At 44.3% G+C, this 18,799-nt stretch overlaps 1 protein-coding gene across 4 annotated transcripts; it reads left to right on the top strand.

Moving 5' to 3' along the window:
- Positions 1-990: 990 nt before the first annotated feature.
- On the top strand, positions 991-16,463 carry rsf1b.1 (remodeling and spacing factor 1b, tandem duplicate 1). Of its 4 annotated transcripts, none has more exons than XM_030360638.1 (17): positions 991-1,364; positions 2,592-2,683; positions 3,004-3,096; positions 3,420-3,625; positions 3,995-4,110; positions 4,726-7,130; positions 7,515-8,657; positions 8,792-9,076; positions 9,333-9,437; positions 9,862-9,941; positions 10,048-10,102; positions 10,192-10,304; positions 10,671-10,738; positions 11,119-11,341; positions 12,138-12,355; positions 12,845-13,024; positions 13,179-16,463. In XM_030360638.1, exons 1-17 carry the CDS (start codon positions 1,211-1,213, stop codon positions 13,727-13,729), a joined length of 6,087 nt encoding a protein of 2,028 aa, XP_030216498.1. In that variant the 5' UTR covers positions 991-1,210; the 3' UTR covers positions 13,730-16,463. The 4 variants fall into 4 exon arrangements, with proteins under 4 accessions (XP_030216498.1, XP_030216497.1, XP_030216496.1 ...); XM_030360637.1 differs by having other exon boundaries at positions 4,726-7,202; XM_030360636.1 differs by having other exon boundaries at positions 4,726-7,874; positions 7,947-8,657.
- Positions 16,464-18,799: the final 2,336 nt, after the last annotated feature.

Below are 18,799 nucleotides of genomic sequence, written 5' to 3'. Positions count from 1 at the left end.
TTATTGATTCAACATCAACACCAAGAACACTTACCACTACTCGGTCAGAAATGAAGACTAGTGGGCTGGCCACCATAGTAACCGTTTATAATTGTACAGAAAAACAGACGCACAACAAACATTTTCAGGCAACAGAATAAAATTCAATCGAAGCCAAAGTACAGTTCAAAACAAAAAATTACCTGGAAGTACACTTTTAAAATAGTCAATCTAAAAATTTAGAATCTGCGTTAGCTTCTCAAACCCAACAATTAATTGTTGGGAGTGTGAGATAATGTGATTTCTCTAACTTTTTCTAGGCGCTCCGGCACACTCTGCTGGATATTAGGGGAACTTCTCTTCAAACCCTTTATATAGTTCAGTGTGTTGTCGCTATACAAGGTTCGGGACTAATGTATATGCGCGGGTAATTTGGTACTACCTGTACCAAGTTATATCTGAACCAAATGAGCCTACCTGTATCTAAAGATTTGGATCTAACTATATGTCTATAAGCACTGGATATTTACATTAATATTCGGAAGCCATTATGGACTAAAATAGCCTACATATTATATTAGGCTAGTTTTCTCTATATTCGATTAAACTACTCTGGTTGGTTAAGGAATATTTGAAATGGTCATAAATACTTCACTATGGATCTCTCCAAAAGAGATGCAAATAAGTTACCATTAGATAGTCACTGATGATAACTAATTGCTTCTCGTCTCATTCCAATGATGATCAGTGGCACGGGACATTTCAAGAACACGCTGCATGGCTTCATCTAATAACAACCATGTCATTAGTTACATATGAATAACCACAAATATTGTTAATGCATGCTATGGTGAAGTCTAGAATATATTGTTCAAACAAACAAAAAAACAAACAAACACGTGAATTGATCATAAAAGTATTGTGTGTTTCGAAAGTAGACTAAATGTGTACACTAGATTCCTCATTTTAATCATGTTCTCCTGAGAGTGGAACCATCCCACACACACAGAAACACGCACGCACACACACCGGAATTCCTGCGAGACGCAAACCAAAAAGACAGCGCAAATTAACACTAACGAGGATGATCTTTCCCCGCGCATACTCGTTTGTTTACATTCGCACATTTCACCGCAAAGACCTCTGGGCCACTATTCCGTCCGACGCGTTGTATTGTGGGCAGCAGCCAGTGGTCCTATGAGCTCGGCGTCTTGCTCCTCCGGTGGAAAAGATGGCTGCTTCGGCGGCAACGTCGAGCCCTCTCCCCGGTTTAAGCCCAAGTTACGCCGTGATATGCTCCTTTCTGGAGCGGTACGGCGCCTTGCTGGATTTACCGGAGCTCACCTTCACGCAGCTGGAGCGATATCTCCAGGACACGTCCTCAGGTAGAGCAGGCGGAGAACTAAAGTGCTGTGGGGGATGAGAGTCTACACACCATTGCATGAACGATGTTGCTATCGTGCTAGCGGGCTAAGCGCTAGCCAGTTGTGTTATTGTGTGGTTTCTGACATGGTTGTGTGTTTAAATTAGATGTAATCGTGCCGAACATCTGTTAATCGAAGGAATATTCGAGGGAGTTGACCTTTGTGTAATAATTAGCAGCTTAGCTGCTAATTTGTGCGTTTTTCGTGCAGTTAGGAGCTTTAAATGCATGTTGTTTTACAGGCAGCCTTTATCTGCTCTCGAACTGGTTGTGATACAGCGAGAAAGAAATGTGCGATCTATAGTGGAGTGGGGATGGTGCGGAGGAAATGTGTCCTTGTGGATTTTGTTATAATTGTGGTTCTTAATGATCTGTCGAAATCCTCTACATTGCATGCATTGTGCAAGCAATTAAGCACTTTATTTACAGTTACAATATTTTGGCATTTCGTGGTCGCGCATGCGTAGTTGGAACCCCAGACTTCCTGATTATTCTGTAATTACGCCTCGCGCAGCAAGCAAGTCCGTTCAAACTAATTGGCGGAGTGTATCCCACTTCCACGTGTGTTCAGCAGCACTGCTGGGTTTTTAAAAATAAATCGATTTTGTGGTTCTCTGTTTTCCAAAGCGCTGTTCTCGGAGGCCATCTTGAGGAATACGATACAGAGCCCTGACAATATACTTAGTCAGAAACTTCCACTTCTTAAAGAATATAGCCTGTTCAAGCGAAGGCGTTTTAAATGCCTTGTACATTATGCAACTAAAACAATTATATCAATTAGGAGTACTTTTAATATATCAAAGTATGGTTTTAGAAGACTAACGATTAGTCATTTAACAAATCATGTTTCCTATATCATGTAAAATGTTTAATTCTCACATTAAAATGAAAGAAATTTCACCTGAAGAAAAAAGTAATGATTTCCTAATTGTTTTTGTACATTTTGTTTAAAGGGAAACCAGCGGTTGTTATTGTGTGCTTAATAATAATGTTAAATTTATCATGTTTAGTTAATAATATTGAACTAATAACGTAAGACTAACCAAATGAAAACAAGGTTAACAAAATGTGAATACGTTATAACTAAACAATATGAGGGCTCGTTTCCCATCATATTGGTGATTCCCTATGTCACCTTAAATGCACAGCAGGCGACATAACTTATTTTTCTCCAATGCAAATCCAACAGTTCCTAAGCTTCTGGTGGACCTTCACATGAAACTGCTGAGGAAGATCGGCAAGTCGGTGTCAGCTGAACGATGGGAGAAGCATCTTGTAAAGGTAAGTAATTGGTTTGCGTGCCGCTGGTTGGATGGTTAATAGGCTTATTTGTTACTGCATTCCAAGGCAATGCATTTGATTGATATGACAATGTATTCAAATTGTTACACCTACTTCTTGATACATTCTATTTGAAGTGTATTTTCAGTTTAAAATTGTTGGTTTATTTGTTTTTTGTTTCAAATTGCAGTGACATTTCTCCGGTCGATTGTCCAGACATCTTCGTTTTGAAAATGCTTTAATTTCATCCTGATTTCTTCTTTTTTTTTATGTTTTTCAACGTTATGTTCATTTAGTGTACTCTACTGTGTGTCTTACAGTTATGTCAAGATATCAACACTACATGGGCATGGGAGCTCGAGGAAAACGGATACAAAGATATGTCTGTGGAGTGCAAGACAGCAATTCTTAAAGTGAGTGAGGCGTATAGCACCCCCATTCAAACTAGCAAATTTGAAAAATGCTGGTTTTGCAAGATCCTGTGACAAATACTGCTCATAAGGTCATCTGTGACGAAGCTATGTCCTGCTGGCATTTGTTCTAATACTTCAATGTTGTATTTAATGCTGCTGCAGCTTTTACATTTATCCCTCTGAGTTGTTATGTACATATCATTTTATAAATGTATATGTAAATGGAACTTCTTTAGCTTCAGTGCAGTCCAGTTATTATTTCACAGTATTAATCCCCAAGGTTTCCCATCAGACTAAACCTACTTTTTCCTATTTTTCCACAGTATTTGTGTGAATGCCAATTTGATGACAATGTTAAGTTCAAGACCGTCATCAATGATGAGGATCCAGATAAAATGCGGTTGCAGCCGATTGGTCGAGACAAGGACGGCCAGATGTACTGGTACCAACTGGACCAAGAAAACAACGTGCGCGTCTATCTGGAGGAGCAGGACGACCTGGACGGGTCCTCTTGGAAGTGTATTGTCAGGTAGATAGAAACATGCTTTTCCCCCCCAATGATTTTAAGCAATGTTGATGATTCATCCTCCCATTGCTGTACCACACCATTTAATTAACAAGCAGCATGCCAAACAAAGCTTTTGCAATTTCCTTTCCTGATTGGTGTAAATAGGAGCAGAGTGATGTGATTTGCTAATCATATTTAACTTCTTGATATTTAGTTTGACGTGCTCCATTGTCTCAAAGGTCACCAATATGAGCCAATCAAAAACCGTAATTGCAATATTAGAACAGACATTGTGTTGTTCCTCAGTTTAGAATTATGGTTTACTTGTTTGGCACTCTCAAAGCCAGCTGTTCAGTGTTCACTAATGCTTTGTGATTGGTTAATTCACAGAACCAGACATGACTTGGCCCAGGTTGTAGCTTTGCTCAAGACCCAGATTGACCCTGAACTGTTGGCCAAAGAGAAAGAGGCTAGTGCTGCAGAAGGAGGGGAGAAAAACGATGGAGGTAAGTTCTGGAATAGTCATAAAGTGTGATTCACTAACGCTTTCAATTAAGTGTTTAATTTTCTATTGTTTCGTCATTCTTTTGTCATGTTCTGTTTTGGTTTTTGTTTTTACAACAAACGCATCTAAATGTTTAACACACCCCAAAATCTAACTCCTTAGATTTGGGGTGCTTTTACATCGGAGGTGTTACACTGATGCTTCAGTTAGTTTAGGATGGTGGGAGCACTCAATCTTGAACTCTGTTGTGTTCAATCACGTTCAATGTGCTGTTCATAATATGCACATGCATTAAACGTCCAGAGAATGGTGACAACTGTACCTCAGTTGTCATGTTTCCATTTTAGTCACATTGGTTTTTTTTATTGAAAGAGGAACCACAACAAACATCCCAAAGAAATTACAACATAGATTGCTGAAATGTCAGGTTTGCACATTTTGGAAGACTTTTAGGGGAAATTAACAGCATTTTACAAATGAGTCACTGGTTAGGACTAAATCAAACCAACTATAGGTGTGAAAGGGAAGTGGCCTTTATCAATAGAGCTTGAAGGTTAAATAAGTATATCACTGTATGCATATTCATTTGCATTATGTGTCTTTTAAATAATTTCAGATGGTTTAAAAAAGTCTGAGGACGTAACAACTGATGATGAAGACGCCAAAGACCCATCGAGCTCCATCTCACTAAAAACTGAGAGCAGTGAAACACAGCTGCAGAAAGATGACACAAAATCTGGAGTACCTGAGGCCAAATCCCCCCTAAATGGCCATTTCAAAGATGAATCCGAGCCTGTCGACCAATCAGACAAAGCTATTTCAAACACTAGACTCATTGTAAATGATCAGGCTATCAAAGAAGAGCCCATGGAGGTAGCAGAGAATAAAATCAAGGAACCTGTGCCATTTTCTGAGGTTGTATGTATCAAACCAAAATCTGAACCAGGCGACCAGATCCGAAGAAATGCCATTGAAGAACACCAGCGATCACTCAAGAATGACCAGCAGGCCAAAATCCCTCTGAAAAAAAGAGGGATGAAACTTAGCGAGGATTTTGACAAAAACAGTGGGACTAATATCATCACTCAATGCCCACCCATTACCAATTTCAAAGATGCTGCAAAGGTGGTAGGGACTCCAGGAGAGAAATTGGGCGAAAAGGATCATGTGAATGGAAACACCAATCTCAACAAAGATTTACAGAGTGAATCCAGTAGCAAAGAACAACAGCTGGCACAAAGTTTGAGTGTTAGTAAAATCATTGAGGACAGAAACAAAGAGGTGACATCAGCAGAGGACGTTAGACTTGGAGAGAAAAGGCAAGGCTCTACTCTAGACAATACATCCACAGAGCAGCAAGGCTCATCAAGTCAGTTGAGTCTGGTTAATAAGGTGATCACTGTTGCTACTGGAGAAAACTTACAGAATGACAAATGTCCTCTTAAGTCTTCCTTGCCTCTAACAGAAGGGCCTCCAGCTCCATCTAAGGATTTAAATGTCACACTTTCAAAGTCATCTGACCACAAAGAGCTTAGCAATACAGACCATTTTAAATCAATCAATGTACCAGTAGGTAAAATGGTTGTAAATACAGAAACTGACTTGAATCATAAAACTGAGTCGTCATTTGCAGTCTGTTCCAGCGGCCCTCACAATTCGAAAGAAAATATTATTTCGAAAGACGAGGATATGCTGAAGATGGACTCAAAAAAGGCTGCCAGTGCTGACATTAAGACAGACAAATCACATGATACAGAAAACCACTACTTAACCACTACGGCAAAAACTTCAGTAGCAACATCTGAGAAACCTAATGTCCAAGAAAAGAAGGACACTGAACCTGAGGAGGACCGGATAAAAGAAGCCAAGTCTCAAAAAAGAAAGCTAAATGATGGCACAGAGACCCGTGATGGCATTTCAAAATCAAAGGAGGTAGAGTTGGAAGCTGGTGATGATGTATCAAAGCCAATGGAGGTAGATTCCAAGGCTGGTGATGATGGGTCAAAGCCAATGAAGGTAGATAACAAGGCTGGTGTTGATGTAGAGTCAGAGACGAGTGCTCCAATTAAGGCGAAAGAGGGAAGCCAAACTGAAATGAAAATGAAGAAGGCAGATCAAGACATCAAGAAACCATTAAATACGGCAGAAAATAAAATTATATCCAAGCACTCTGAAAAAAATCGCACACCGTCTGCAGATAAACATGAATCGATGCCGCACCAACCGTCTAAAGTTGACAAATCCTTGTCTACTTGTAATCCCCCCCATGAGGATGAGAAGGCAACTCTCAAGGAGAGTGAGAAGGCGTCCAGCAAGGAGAGTGAGAAGGCGACTCTCAAGGAGAGTGAGAAGGCGTCCGGGAAGGAGAGTGAGAAGGCGACTCTCAAGGAGAGTGAGAAGGCGTCCAGCAAGGAGAGTGAGAAGGCGACTCTCAAGGAGAGTGAGAAGGCGTCCAGCAAGGAGAGTGAGAAGGCGACTCTCAAGGAGAGTGAGAAGGCGACTCTCAAGGAGAGTGAGAAGGCGTCTCTCAAGGAGAGTGAGAAGGCGTCTCTCAAGGAGAGTGAGAAGGCGACTCTCAAGGAGAGTGACAAGGTGGCAAACAAGGGGGGTGAAAAGGCTTCCGCCGAAAAGGGTGAGATGGTAGTTAGAAAGGAGAGTGACAAAGTGACTAGCAAGGAGTGTGACAAGGTAGTTAGTAAGGAGAGTGACAAGGTGACTAGCAAGGAGAGTGACAAGGCCGCTGGCAAGGAGAGTGACAAGGCCGCTGGCAAGGAGAGTAACAAGGCCGCTGGCAAGGAGAGTGACAAGGCGACTAGTAAGGGGGGTGATAAAGTGGACAGCAAAGAGAGTGAGAAGGCAGCAAGCAAGGGCAGCGAGGCTTCCGTCAAAAAGAGTGAGATGAAAGCTAGCAAGGAGAGTGACAAGCTAACGAGCAAGGAGAGAGAGAAGGCTTCTAGCAAGGACAGTAAGAGTGTCTCCACCAAAGACGGTGAGAATGCTGTTGCCAAGGAGAGTGAGAAGGCTGTTGCCAAGGAGAGTGAGAAGGCTGTTGCCAAGGAGAGTGAGAAGGCTGTTGCCAAGGAGAGTGAGAAGGCTGTTGCCAAGGAGAGTGAGAAAACTGTTGCCAAGGAGAGTGACCACAATGCTAGCAAGGGGGGTGACAAAGGTTCCACCAAAAATAGTCAGATGGCAGCTAGCAAGGAGAGTGTGAATGCCTCCGCCAAAGAGAGTGAGAAGGCAGCTAGCAAGGACTTTGATAAGATCGCTAGCAATGAGAGGGAGAAGGCAGCTAGCAAGGGGGGTGAAAAAGCTTCTGCCAAAAAGAGTGACAAGGTAGCTAGCAAGGAGAGTGACAAGGTAGCTTGCAAGGACAGTAAGAGTGCCTCCAGCAAAGACAGTGAGAAGGCTGTTGCCAAGGAGAGTGAGAAGGCTGTTGCCAAGGAGAGTGAGAAGGCTGTTGCCAAGGAGAGTGAGAAGGCTGTTGCCAAGGAGAGTGAGAAGGCTGTTGCCAAGGAGAGTGAGAAGGCTGTTGCCAAGGAGAGTGAGAAGGCTGTGGCCAAGGAGTGTGAGAAGGCTGTTGCCAAGGAGAGTGAGAAGGCTGTGGCCAAGGAGAGTGACCAGTCTACTAGAAAGAAAAATGACAAGGCGGCTAGCAAAGACAGCGACAAGGAAGCTAGCAAAGAGAGCGACAAGGCTTCCTCCAAGGAGAGTGAGCCGACTGCCAAGAAGATGACTGACAAGGCTTCCAGCAAGGAGAGTGAAAAGGTTGTTACCAAGAAGAGTGAGCCGACTGCCAAGAAGATGACTGACGAGGCTTCCAGCAAGGAGAGTGAAAAGGTTGTTACCAAGGAGAGTGAGAAGGTTGTTACCAAGGAGAGTGAGAAGGCTTTTGCCAAGGAGAGTGAGAAGACCTCTTCCAAGGTGAGTGCCCAGACTGTTAGCAAAAAGAGTGATCAGGCTGCTAGCAAGAAGGGGGAGAAGGCTTTTGCCAAGGAGAATGATGAGGCTGCCAGCCAGGAGATGGACCAAGATGTGGTTAAAATCAACCCTGAAAATGACGGTCGAGGCAAGGAGAGCAAAAAGAGCGCTGATACAGAGAAGCCTGATGAAGAAGTTACAACTACCAGCAAGGTTGATCGACCGGACGGCTCCAAAGCGTTGGACAGCGACCCCAGCATGGCCATTGAGGAAGAGGAATCCGCAAAGCAGAAAGAGGACTCGGACAGCGAACCGCTGCAAAAGGTCAGACGAGGGGGCGCTCGGACGAAGGCCAAGCCTCGTAGACGGGTCAAACATCAGATTGAGGAGAAACCGGCTGATTCTGAGTCTGACAGCAACACGAGGCGGTCCCTACGACGGTCGGCCCGGATCTCCAGACCAACTGAGAAGGTGGTGGAGAGACGGCACACCGAACCCTCGCCTGAGAAGCTTGGAGATAAGGAGAAAGAGGGGGGAGAAGAAGAAGAGGAAGAGGATGAGGAGGGGAAGCTGGTTGGTAGTAAACCAAAAGAGAAGAAGGTTGACCAAGAGGGCCAGTCAAAATCAAAAGTAAGTTAACTCTTGCTCAAAGCATCCTAGAAAACTGCCCGTAGAAGCTCACTCTGTATATAATATACAACATGCTCTCTAGGGAGTGTGGAAACAAATAATTCAAAATGGGCGTGCTTGTTTTTTTTTTCCAGGGGAGAAAGCGTCGAAAGATCCAGTGGTCACGGGCGCGGCGCAAAAAGAAAGGCTCCGGGGATGACGACAGTTCCAAGGGCAGTGGTGAGGCGTCCAGCGAGGAAGAGGAGACGGAGGCGGAGCAAGAAGACAGCGACGAAGACTACAAGGTTGAGCGGGGCAAGAAAAGAAGGAGAGGCAACCGGGAGAGACGGAGCTCCGACTCCTCCACCTCCTCCGATGACGACCTCCCGCCCAACGATGACCCCTGCAAGCAATGTGGTTTGCCCAACCACCCTGAGCTGGTGGGTCCAGCCGCTCTCTCTCTCTCACTGGAAACACCCATACTGAAATTGATGGATAATAAAACTTATTTGAGTTTGTCAACACATTTCCCCGTTTAGATTCCACTGACTCCACTGAGTTACTAAGGTTTTAAGCCGTTATGGTCGATGTTGGATTTTTTTAATTTTGGTGTTTAGATTTGGTTGTTCATTGAACGTACATCCTGCCGCGCATCGGTAGCCTTCCACTCACCACAGCCTACCGTTTCCCTCCCAGATCCTGCTGTGCGACTCCTGCGACAACGGCTACCACACGGCGTGCCTGCGCCCGCCTCTCATGATCATCCCTGATGGCGAGTGGTTCTGCCCCCCCTGCCAACATGTACGTAGATGGAGACGAAGTGTTTGCGATGGGTCGACTATAGTGTAGTGTTGGGGATGACTCGATCCACTTCTTGGTCAGAAGGAAATATAGTCCTTTTTAAAAGAAAATGGCAAATATTGTCCCCCCCCCCCCTTCCAAACCGGCAAATATTTTGTTTGAGAAATGCAAATATTAGTTATTTTTCAAATATACTAGATTAAGTCAGATATGTTATGAAATTGTATTTTCTTTGTGTTTAGGCGAATGAAAAAATATTTTATAACTCTTTTTCTTTTTTTTTGGTCTTTAAATATGTCAGTGACCACATGATAAATTATGAATATATAAAAAATGAATCTAGATTTGACAACAATGAACATAATTGTAGCCTGGCAAGGTACATCTGAAAGACCTAACCCTCTGAGGTCCCTCCACCTTGCAGAAGCAGCTCTGCGACAAACTAGAAGAGCAGCTGTTGAACCTGGACACTGCATTGAAGAAGAAAGAACGTGCAGAAAGAAGGTGAGGCCCTGCCAAATCTCTGTTGCACTTATAGCATGTGGGTGGAATTGAGGTCAAAGAATCACAATAAGAATGTTTTTGACAACAACATCTGATGTTTCTGTAGGAAAGAGCGTTTGGTGTACGTTGGAATCAGTGTGGAAAACATAATCGCACCTTCTGTAAGTACGCCAAGCGGTTGTACCTCCAAATATGCTCAAGTTGTTATACTTGCCAGACTTGGCTGTAACCTTTCTCTTTGTCTTCCAAGGCTGAGGTGGAGGAAGTCAAGGAAGAGCCAATTATCAAGGAGAAGAAAGAGGTGAAGCGAAGCAAGAGCTGGGGTCGTAGGTCGACGCGGGCCAAGAAATCCATAAGCTACAGGTGATTTAACAAATTTATTATCATGACCCAAAACACATTTGAAATGTTACTTTAAAAGGTTTATGCACATAATTCCTGCCCTTAACGGTCAAAATCTGTTTAGTTACCAATGTTGGATATTTCAGAATTCTGCCACGACAAAAATATAACATGTTTTGGGCGCAAGGAGAAATACAATTAGGGCATCAGGTTTATTCATTTCCACAATATATCATTTATGATAAGGTGCATTCAAACACGTACATCAGGAAAAACTTTTACCTGATAAAGTTACGATACAGTAAGCAGGTACGATGCAACAGTGTAACGTGATGAACAAAAATGAACCCAGTTTCTGTTTTAATGTCTTTATTATTCTCTTCACAGGTTTGACGAGTTTGACGAGGCCATCGAGGAGGCAATCGAAGAGGACCTCAAAGAAGCCGAGGGTGGAGGTAGGAGGAGCTAAATATGCCAGTGTCCACCACCAAACATCCCCTCATTACCATCAGCCTAATCTGGGACCCAGCGGTCCCACTGTGTTATAGCAGCAGAACCTCTAGGGGGAGATGGCACAGAGCCTCGGCCTGGAACCAAGATTTGAAAGGGGCGGAGTTACCCAAGACTTTTGACTTGTGCTGGCGAACTTGTGTTACTGTTAATAGGCAATTAGGCGCTTGCAGATCCCCTCCTCCTGCATCTTAATTGGTCGAAAAATGAACATGAAGCTCTGTTCACTACGGATCCTAGATAATTATCTAATTTTTCTCTTTTGCGAGACCGACCACCTCAACCTCCTTCACAACTCGCGACCTTCTACCCCACTTGCTCACAGGGGCCGGCCGGGGCAAGGACATGGCCAACATAACGGGCCACAGCCGAGGGAAGGACATATCCACCATCCTGCAGGCGGGGGAGGGCCAGGAGAACGGCCAGCCGCCGCCGCCGCCGCCCAGCGCGGGCCAGCGCAGAAAAAAGCGCCGGCGCCTCAACGACCTGGACAGCGACAGCACCGTGGACGAGGAGGAGAGCGAGGACGAGTTCCGCCTCAGTGACAGGTACGCGCCAGGAGCGTTCACACTGCACTGCGCACACACACAGGCGCGCAGACCGTGCACACATACATGCGCAGTGCACACTAGGGCTGAACGATCTATCGTTTTCGACCGAAAATCGCGATCTCAAGCATTACGATTTTGGGATCATCAAAGCTGCGTTTTTTTTATTTTATTTTTTATTATTATTTTATTTTTTTTTATTTTACAAAAGTGCAATTATTTTGATGCTGATGAGCCATTGAAGCAAGTTTACTTAAGAAAGAGGGCTCCCTTTTTATTTGACTTTTTTGGTTGTTGTTTCTTAGGTACTTGAATAAACAGTCTTGCATTTGAAATCTGTTGCCAGCAGTTTTCATTATTGCATTACCTTAATGGAATTCATTGGTTATATTAATTTATACTGAAACTTGATTTAAAGAAAATAAATCGTGGTTGAAATCGAAACCGCAATCTCTACCAGAAAAATCGCAATTTCAATTTTTTCTTAAAATCGTTCAGCCCTAGTGCACACGCACAAAAAAGCACTCGTACACACCTGCAGTGCATACCAACTGATGCTTTTTTTGTTTTTCCATAGTTGAAAAGTTATGGAAAAACAACTGAGGGCAAAACATTGAAATATACCACGCTGGTATATCAATAAGTAATCTGACCACGTTGTGTGTCCTTGATATTATAGCATTATGATAATGTTAAGTAGAGCAAATGTCTAAGAAGGCATAAGTAAAGTATACAATAGTAAAACAAGAACGAGCATCAGTGTGCCGGCCCTAGTAACCCGGTGGCGTCCCCTTAGCTCTGAGGAGGAGGAGTTTGTGGTGACGGACCAGGAGGGCGAGAGCGAGGCCGCCGACTCCCACGACAGTGACTTTGCCAGCGGGGGCGGGCGCCGCAAGGTGGCCCGGCCCCGGAAGGTCCCCAAGCAGAGACGCAGCGCCCGGCGCCGACGCCGACCCCGCGGCTACTCGGACGATGAGGAGGAGGAGAGCGACGAAGATGAAGAGGAGGAAATCGGTACGCATGTGTTTATGATTAAAAAATATCTATATATATGATTTGTATCGCACCGCAACGCCATAGTCTCGTGCTTAGGGTGTTGATCTCTCAGTCAAAAGGTTGTGGGTTCCACTCGCTACTGGGAGATTTGGGTAAAACCGTTTAATGGCTAAAGAGACATTTTGGTACCATGTTTGCAAACCATGTTTCGACATTATAGTCACAACATGTGACACTTATATTTGTTTTGAATCAGTGTTGACTGTACCTTTCCTGAATACAGTTTCTGATTAAAATGTGATGATTCGGTTGATGAAACGCTACATTTTAAGGACGGTATTTTAAATGTCTTGGGCTAAATGCATGCAACGATGACCCTGCAAGGAATATTACACGCACACAAACATTCTAAGAGGACCCATGGAAGAAGTTACTATTAGTAGTTTTTTATTTTAAATATTGGGATTGGTCAACATAGTCTTATGGAGGTTTTGTCTGTTGTCGTAGCGACGGCGGGCTCCAGCGAGTACAGCGACAGCGACCTGGACGTGAGCATGCGGAGGTCGCGCCGCAGCCTCAAGAGGAAGGTGAACTACCGTGAGACGTCCGAGTCGGACGGCTCCAAGGCCAGCACCAACCGGGACAAGATGAAGTCCCGCCGGCCGGCGACCAGCTCGGACAGCGACGGTCAGTCACTCCCTGAGCGCGGATACTACTTTTAAATGCATTGTAGTAGTACTAGTGTACATGGATTTAAATGTCTCCGGTGTGAATACCAGGGTGCAAATAGGCCCGCTGATAGAAGAACCTGAATCCTAACAGCGCTGTCTTCTCTCTACAGCGAGCGAATCGGAGGAGGAAAAGAAGAAGGGGAAGGGCAAGGGCAAGCGGCGGGCCGAGTCCCCGGACGCCCGCTCCCTCAAGCGCCGGCGGCTGGCGGTCAAACGGCGGCGGACATCGGACGACTCCGACGGTGACTCTGACGACTCGGGATCCTCGGAGGAAGACCGCCCGGTCCGCAAGCGCGTAAACCGCATCGCCTCGGACGACTCAGACGAAGAGGAGGAGTCAGCGGGGGCGGGGGCGGAGAAGAAGGCGACGGAGAAGGTGGGCTCGGGGGGGAAGGCGGAGGAGGAGGAGGTGGGCGGAGCGGCAGCGAAGGGGCCCCTCGCCACCGCCCCCTCGTCGGACTACGGCCTGGCCGCTAACGGGCCGGGCCCCGTGAAGGGCCTCGAGGGTCTGGGCCCCCTGGAGCCCAAGACCATGGCGGCGGCGGGCGCGGCGCCCAACGGCCTGGCCCCCCAGGAGATGGCGCCACCGGAGGAGGACGAGGACGACCTGTTGGGGGTAACGGACCTGGTGGACTACGTCTGCAATAGCGAGGACTTGTAAATCAAGAGTAGAGAGGGAAGGGAACGTAGAGGGGTTGGGGGGAAAGATGTACTTTTCATTTTTTTTGTGGTATTGTATTTTTATATTGCTTAACTTTATGAACGACGTTCCTCTGTCCGAGGAGCACTGTGCCCCCCCCGTCGGTCCACCCCTCTCCGTATGAGATTCCAAACTGCCCCCCCCCCCCCCAACCCAAGCCAAGCACTGCTTTACCTCAGTGTCCCAACAGTCGAGTCGTGTGACCTAAAAAGTTTGGCTGTATTTTGTGCCACCAAACTATTGCAACAAGAATCGACAATAACAAGCCAGTCCTCTCCTCTTGCTGCCATCGGTTGTGTTCTCATTGTGATCTCATGTTTGTTACGTTGCCAATGGTCCAGGTGTCCGTAGGCCTCTGCTTGCCCAGGAGTAGGAAGTTCAGGGTGCACACTACTCCGCTATGAAATGGATGATCATGGAGAGAAGACAATTACAATTACAATTAGGGCATATAGCAGACGCTTTTATCCAAAGTGAATTACATCGGTTAATACACTCGTGACGTGACGTTGACTCGTCAACAAAGAATACTCCAATCCGTTTTCTTAATCTTTGGATATGTTTATATGGTTTAAAAGTCAACCGCATTCCAATAATGATCTGTTTTTAACGTACAAATTTTAGCTTTTTTTTCCCTTTCTACAAACATTTTGCCATTTAAATCTAGATCTTTCCGCCAACTAAAAATAGAAACTCTAGGCAACGTTTTTGTTCTCCATTATCTGTTGGTACGTACTAGTACTGTTTCTCATTCTATTCTATCTATATGCTGGATAAGTTGGCTCGAACACCCAAAGGACTCTTGGGTACCACGGCTGATGTCTGTTGGCCTTAGACCACCACTAGATGGCAGTTGAGGCACGGTGTTCTCCCACGTGCAGAAGACGGACATAGGACCACCAACAATACCAAGATCGACAGTGCGAATCGGACGTGCTTCCAACAACTTGCTCAATTGTTCTGTCGCCAAGTGTTGCGGTACCATTCATATACCTATTCAAAGCCTGCCTGTCTTGCAGGAAGGGTTGAATGTATATAAAGGACCAATTATTAGTGTAGAACTTGTCTCCCTGCCTCCACCCCATTAGCCTGCCCCCTCCTCCACAAGTGGTTAGTTTAGACTTTGTACATTGTATACATATATAATTATTTTTACATTTCTGTGCTGTCATTGAGGAGCGGTGCAATTCCCATATTTAGACGTGTCATAGAACCTGTAAAGGGAATGTTGTGCGTGGATAAAGTGACTCACATTGGGGCTTTTTTTTGGGACTATTTTGAGCTCATCCACTGTTGTAAAACAGTGGAGGATGTTTCCATAGTTTCCCGTTTCAGTGTTTTTGCTTTGCCTTTGGGGGGGGTTGGGGGGTTTGTTCGTAATATATCCGTTATTTTTACCATTTGTTTTTATATCCCATCTGATAACTATAATGTATTTTTGTATATCTGGAACTGTGTTGTCGTCTCTTTTGGATCACCGTCTCCTCCTCTTTGCATCTTTCCTGTGTGTGGGTTCACCCCCTCTCCGCATGTTATTTTTCCTCATTGAATGCCCAGCTCCAAAACTCGACACTCCTTTGACTGAGTGGTGTATTTATTTAGAAATCCCTCTTTGCCTTCCATTAGTGTCTATGAAGTGTGATCCCTCTCAACGTTTCCTTTTTAAACTTCTGTAACGGTAATAGACTTAGGTGAGGCCCCCTGAGCCAATCATACACACAAACATAAAATAGTTCAATATATATATATATGACATGTTTTCTAACAAATTACCCAGAATCCAATTCTGAGTAGTAGTTTGGTCAAGCAACCCTGTTAGTCCACTGTTTCGGAACCAGTCTGTATATCTGTAGGTTTTGCGGTAATATATGTAGAGGCGTTTTATAATCACAAGAAAACAAATATATTGGGCAATTATTACAGATTGCATGAGATTTTATTATTTTTCTTTTGTAGGAACTTAATGTTTATACCGTTTTTTTTTTGTAATCAAATCAGAAAACTGGCATGTTTGGATTTATTTAGGATTTTATCCCCCCCCAACCTATTGCATTATTACAAAGGGACATCAAAGGATATCTGATTTGCAGTGAAACTGCATTGGTAGGCATGATAAGCGACTGACGGGAAGTAAAAAAAAAAAAAACATACAGAATTGTGTCTTGTGAGGGATAGTAAGTAGAATATCCTTGTAAATTAGTCTTGGCATGGTCTTCGCAAAGGATAAACCACTCTTGTTCTTTGTTGATTTTCATATATCTATATCTATACTAGCTGTGGCCAAATCAATTTAACTGAAGCTAAAGAAATGAAGTGTCGCGTGTCATTCACAGTGCACGACATTGGTCTGACTGTGTTTTTCTACTTTTAGATTATGTTGGAGAAAACAGTAGCAAATGATGGGGAGGGGTGTGGAGATGCTGGGAAGGATCCCTTGAGTGGGTTGTGTTTTTCCCTCTATGCCACATACAGATGGGGGGAAAGTGGAGAGATGGTGCCAAGGACTGAAGTGTTAAAGCGTTGCCTATTACCTCATCTCCAACCTGGGAGGAGAGACGTCCTTGTCTGTTATTTTGAACCTTGTAGATTGCTCATCGATGTTGCGTATGTCCTATAAATTTGTTTTGTTAATGTCACTATGTTATTTCTTATCCGATCTTGTACATTTGTCATAATAAAATGGGTTTAATCCTGACTCGCAGTTGGGATTTTTTTGATGTTCAGTAACACTTAAAAGATTTAACAAGTAATTGGTCATCTAATAAGATCTTGGCCTAAATTGTATATTCATTGAGTTATATTCATTTTTATATCTTTGATAAATAAGTGATCTCTCACTGTTTTTTATTATTGATTCAATCGATGCTTATTGATTCAATCGATGCTTATTGATTGATAGGATCAAAGAAGGTTACAAAGTTCCCATTGTGCAACAGACCCCATGTCTAGGGTTTAATGAGGAATCTGAAGTATGACAGGAATCTGTCTTGTGTATGGTAGATCTATTTTCTTCCAACAGGAAACAGCCGAAGACCTAAATATAACTTTACTGACTGTTACTTCTTACGTAAATTACTATAGCCAACACAGTGGCAGATAAGTAAATAGGGGAGCGTGTCTACGTTCCCCGGGTCCTATGTTCCCCTCTTTGTATGAGACTGGAACATAGGACCCTTTTTTTTTAAAAAGGGTCCTTTCCCGATATGGGGAAAGGACACATACATATTTCCCCGATATGTATGTGACCGGGAAACATAGGACCTGTTCCCCGGTCGGTTACCTTTGCCACCATTACTGCCAAATCCAATGGCAAATAGGCCTTTGACGCGCATATGCAAATAGGCCTTGACTAGGAAAGATTAGGTCAGAGGTGGCAAACAGAGCAGCCAAAGGCTGCTCTGTTAATTATGTGACTTTATCTTGGACCAAGGGATCCTTTCAATGAATGTTAGTTCAATCAGTAGAGATAAAACTTGGATCATAAACTCATTATTTAATTTCTAAGCACACCCAGAGAGAGCAGGCTCCACCATGTTTCCTTTCGCTTTCAACGTGCGAAAGTTAATTTTATTTTATTTTTATTTTATTTTTTTTGGGGCCCCTGATTGGCCCCGGCCCCGTACGCACCCGCATACCCTGCTTACCGATAGTTACGCCACTGACCACAGCCCAATGGTCCCACAGCCCGTTGTTCCCGCATTTCTGAGGATTTTTTCACAGAAAAATGAGTCCCTATGTTCGCATAACCAATATACAGGATAAAAAGTAAAACAAATCGTCGTTCATAAAGTAAATGTACCAAAGCGACTGAAAAAACCTGTAACATACATGGTTGTTGGTCGCTTTATGTTTCTTTCTAATGAAGGTAGTTGGGTTCTTGTTCTGCCTTGATGTAGCCTATTATATATATTAACATTTGTATAGCACTCATATCTGAAACTTATCTAATTAAACAAATGAAAAGAAACGTTATTAGAGGTGAATGTATAATGACATTTCGTTTTAAACTCTCCACAAGGGTGCACAATACAATGGAAAACGGTAGGGTAATAAAAAAACAACGCTAAACCTCGAAGCAAGACAATATGATTAGGGGTGGGAATATGCAAACATGTAATCGTAGATTTAAAATGCCAAAAGCTGCAAATTTAGGTTTTGGGCTGCTTGAGCTAAGGTGGGTCATGCGTCGGTAGGCCTGCTGGCCATGCTGAGAGTCTACCGTAAAGATTGATAGATTGCGGGGAACATAGGACCCCTTTTCCAGAAAAGGGGTGCTATGTTGCCCCGCAACAGTGGGGAACATAGGACCCTTTTTCAGAAAAAGGGTCCTATGCTCCCCAAGCGGAGAACATAGGACCCGGGGAACATAGGGATGACCCCAGTAAATAGTTAGCCTTGGCTTTTCTCTAGGTCTTGCAGGTAGTAAGTACACGAGTTCACCTTTGTAGCAACACCAATGCAACACGCCACCTAGGTGACTTGCTGCCACACTCCACCAATCGGCATGTTTTGCTGGCCTCCTCCAGAACAAGGACGCAGAGTGGTCATGTTGGAAACAGGTTTATTGTAGAGTTTGACGTGAATGATACATGAAGATGGGGCTCCATGCTGCCATGTAGGACATCTGATGGCCCTGAGGTGGGTGCTGGGATGGCTGGTTTAACCTGTTCATATTGATTGCTTAACGTTCAACAGGTGTGCAGCCCCACCCCGCCCAAGGGTCTAATCAGACTGACCAGGTAAGGCTGCTTAAGGCCCAATCCCATTTCTACCCCTTCCCCCTTCCCCTTACCCCTCCCCCTTGTTTTGAAGGGGTAAGGGGAAGGGGTAAGGGGTAGAAATGGGATTGGGCCTAAGGTCCAATCCCATTTCTACCCCTTACCCCTTCCCCTTACCCCTTCAAAACAAGGGGGAGGGGTAAGGGGTAAGGGGTAGAAATGGGATTGGGCCTAAACCTGCCATCATCCACACTCACTCCACAACCTTGTACGTCGCTCGAGTAAACATTTTATTGAACCTAACAGTTGTAAC

Source organism: Gadus morhua, chromosome 7 (genome assembly GCF_902167405.1).
Source record: "Gadus morhua chromosome 7, gadMor3.0, whole genome shotgun sequence".
NCBI classification, from domain to species: Eukaryota; Metazoa; Chordata; class Actinopteri; order Gadiformes; family Gadidae; genus Gadus; species Gadus morhua.
The sequence above is the reverse complement of the archived record's forward strand: the minus strand, read 5'-3'. Positions and strand labels throughout refer to the sequence as shown.

Coding starts and splice junctions, on each gene's coding strand:
- rsf1b.1 (XM_030360635.1), top strand. CDS start 1,211: ATGGCTGCTTCGGCGGCAACGTCGAGCCCTCTCCCCGGTTTAAGCCCA. Junction 8,658..8,791: donor AGGGCCAGTCAAAATCAAAA/GTAAGTTAACTC, acceptor TTTTTTTTCCAG/GGGAGAAAGCGTCGAAAGAT. Junction 11,342..12,137: donor GAGTTCCGCCTCAGTGACAG/GTACGCGCCAGG, acceptor GCGTCCCCTTAG/CTCTGAGGAGGAGGAGTTTG.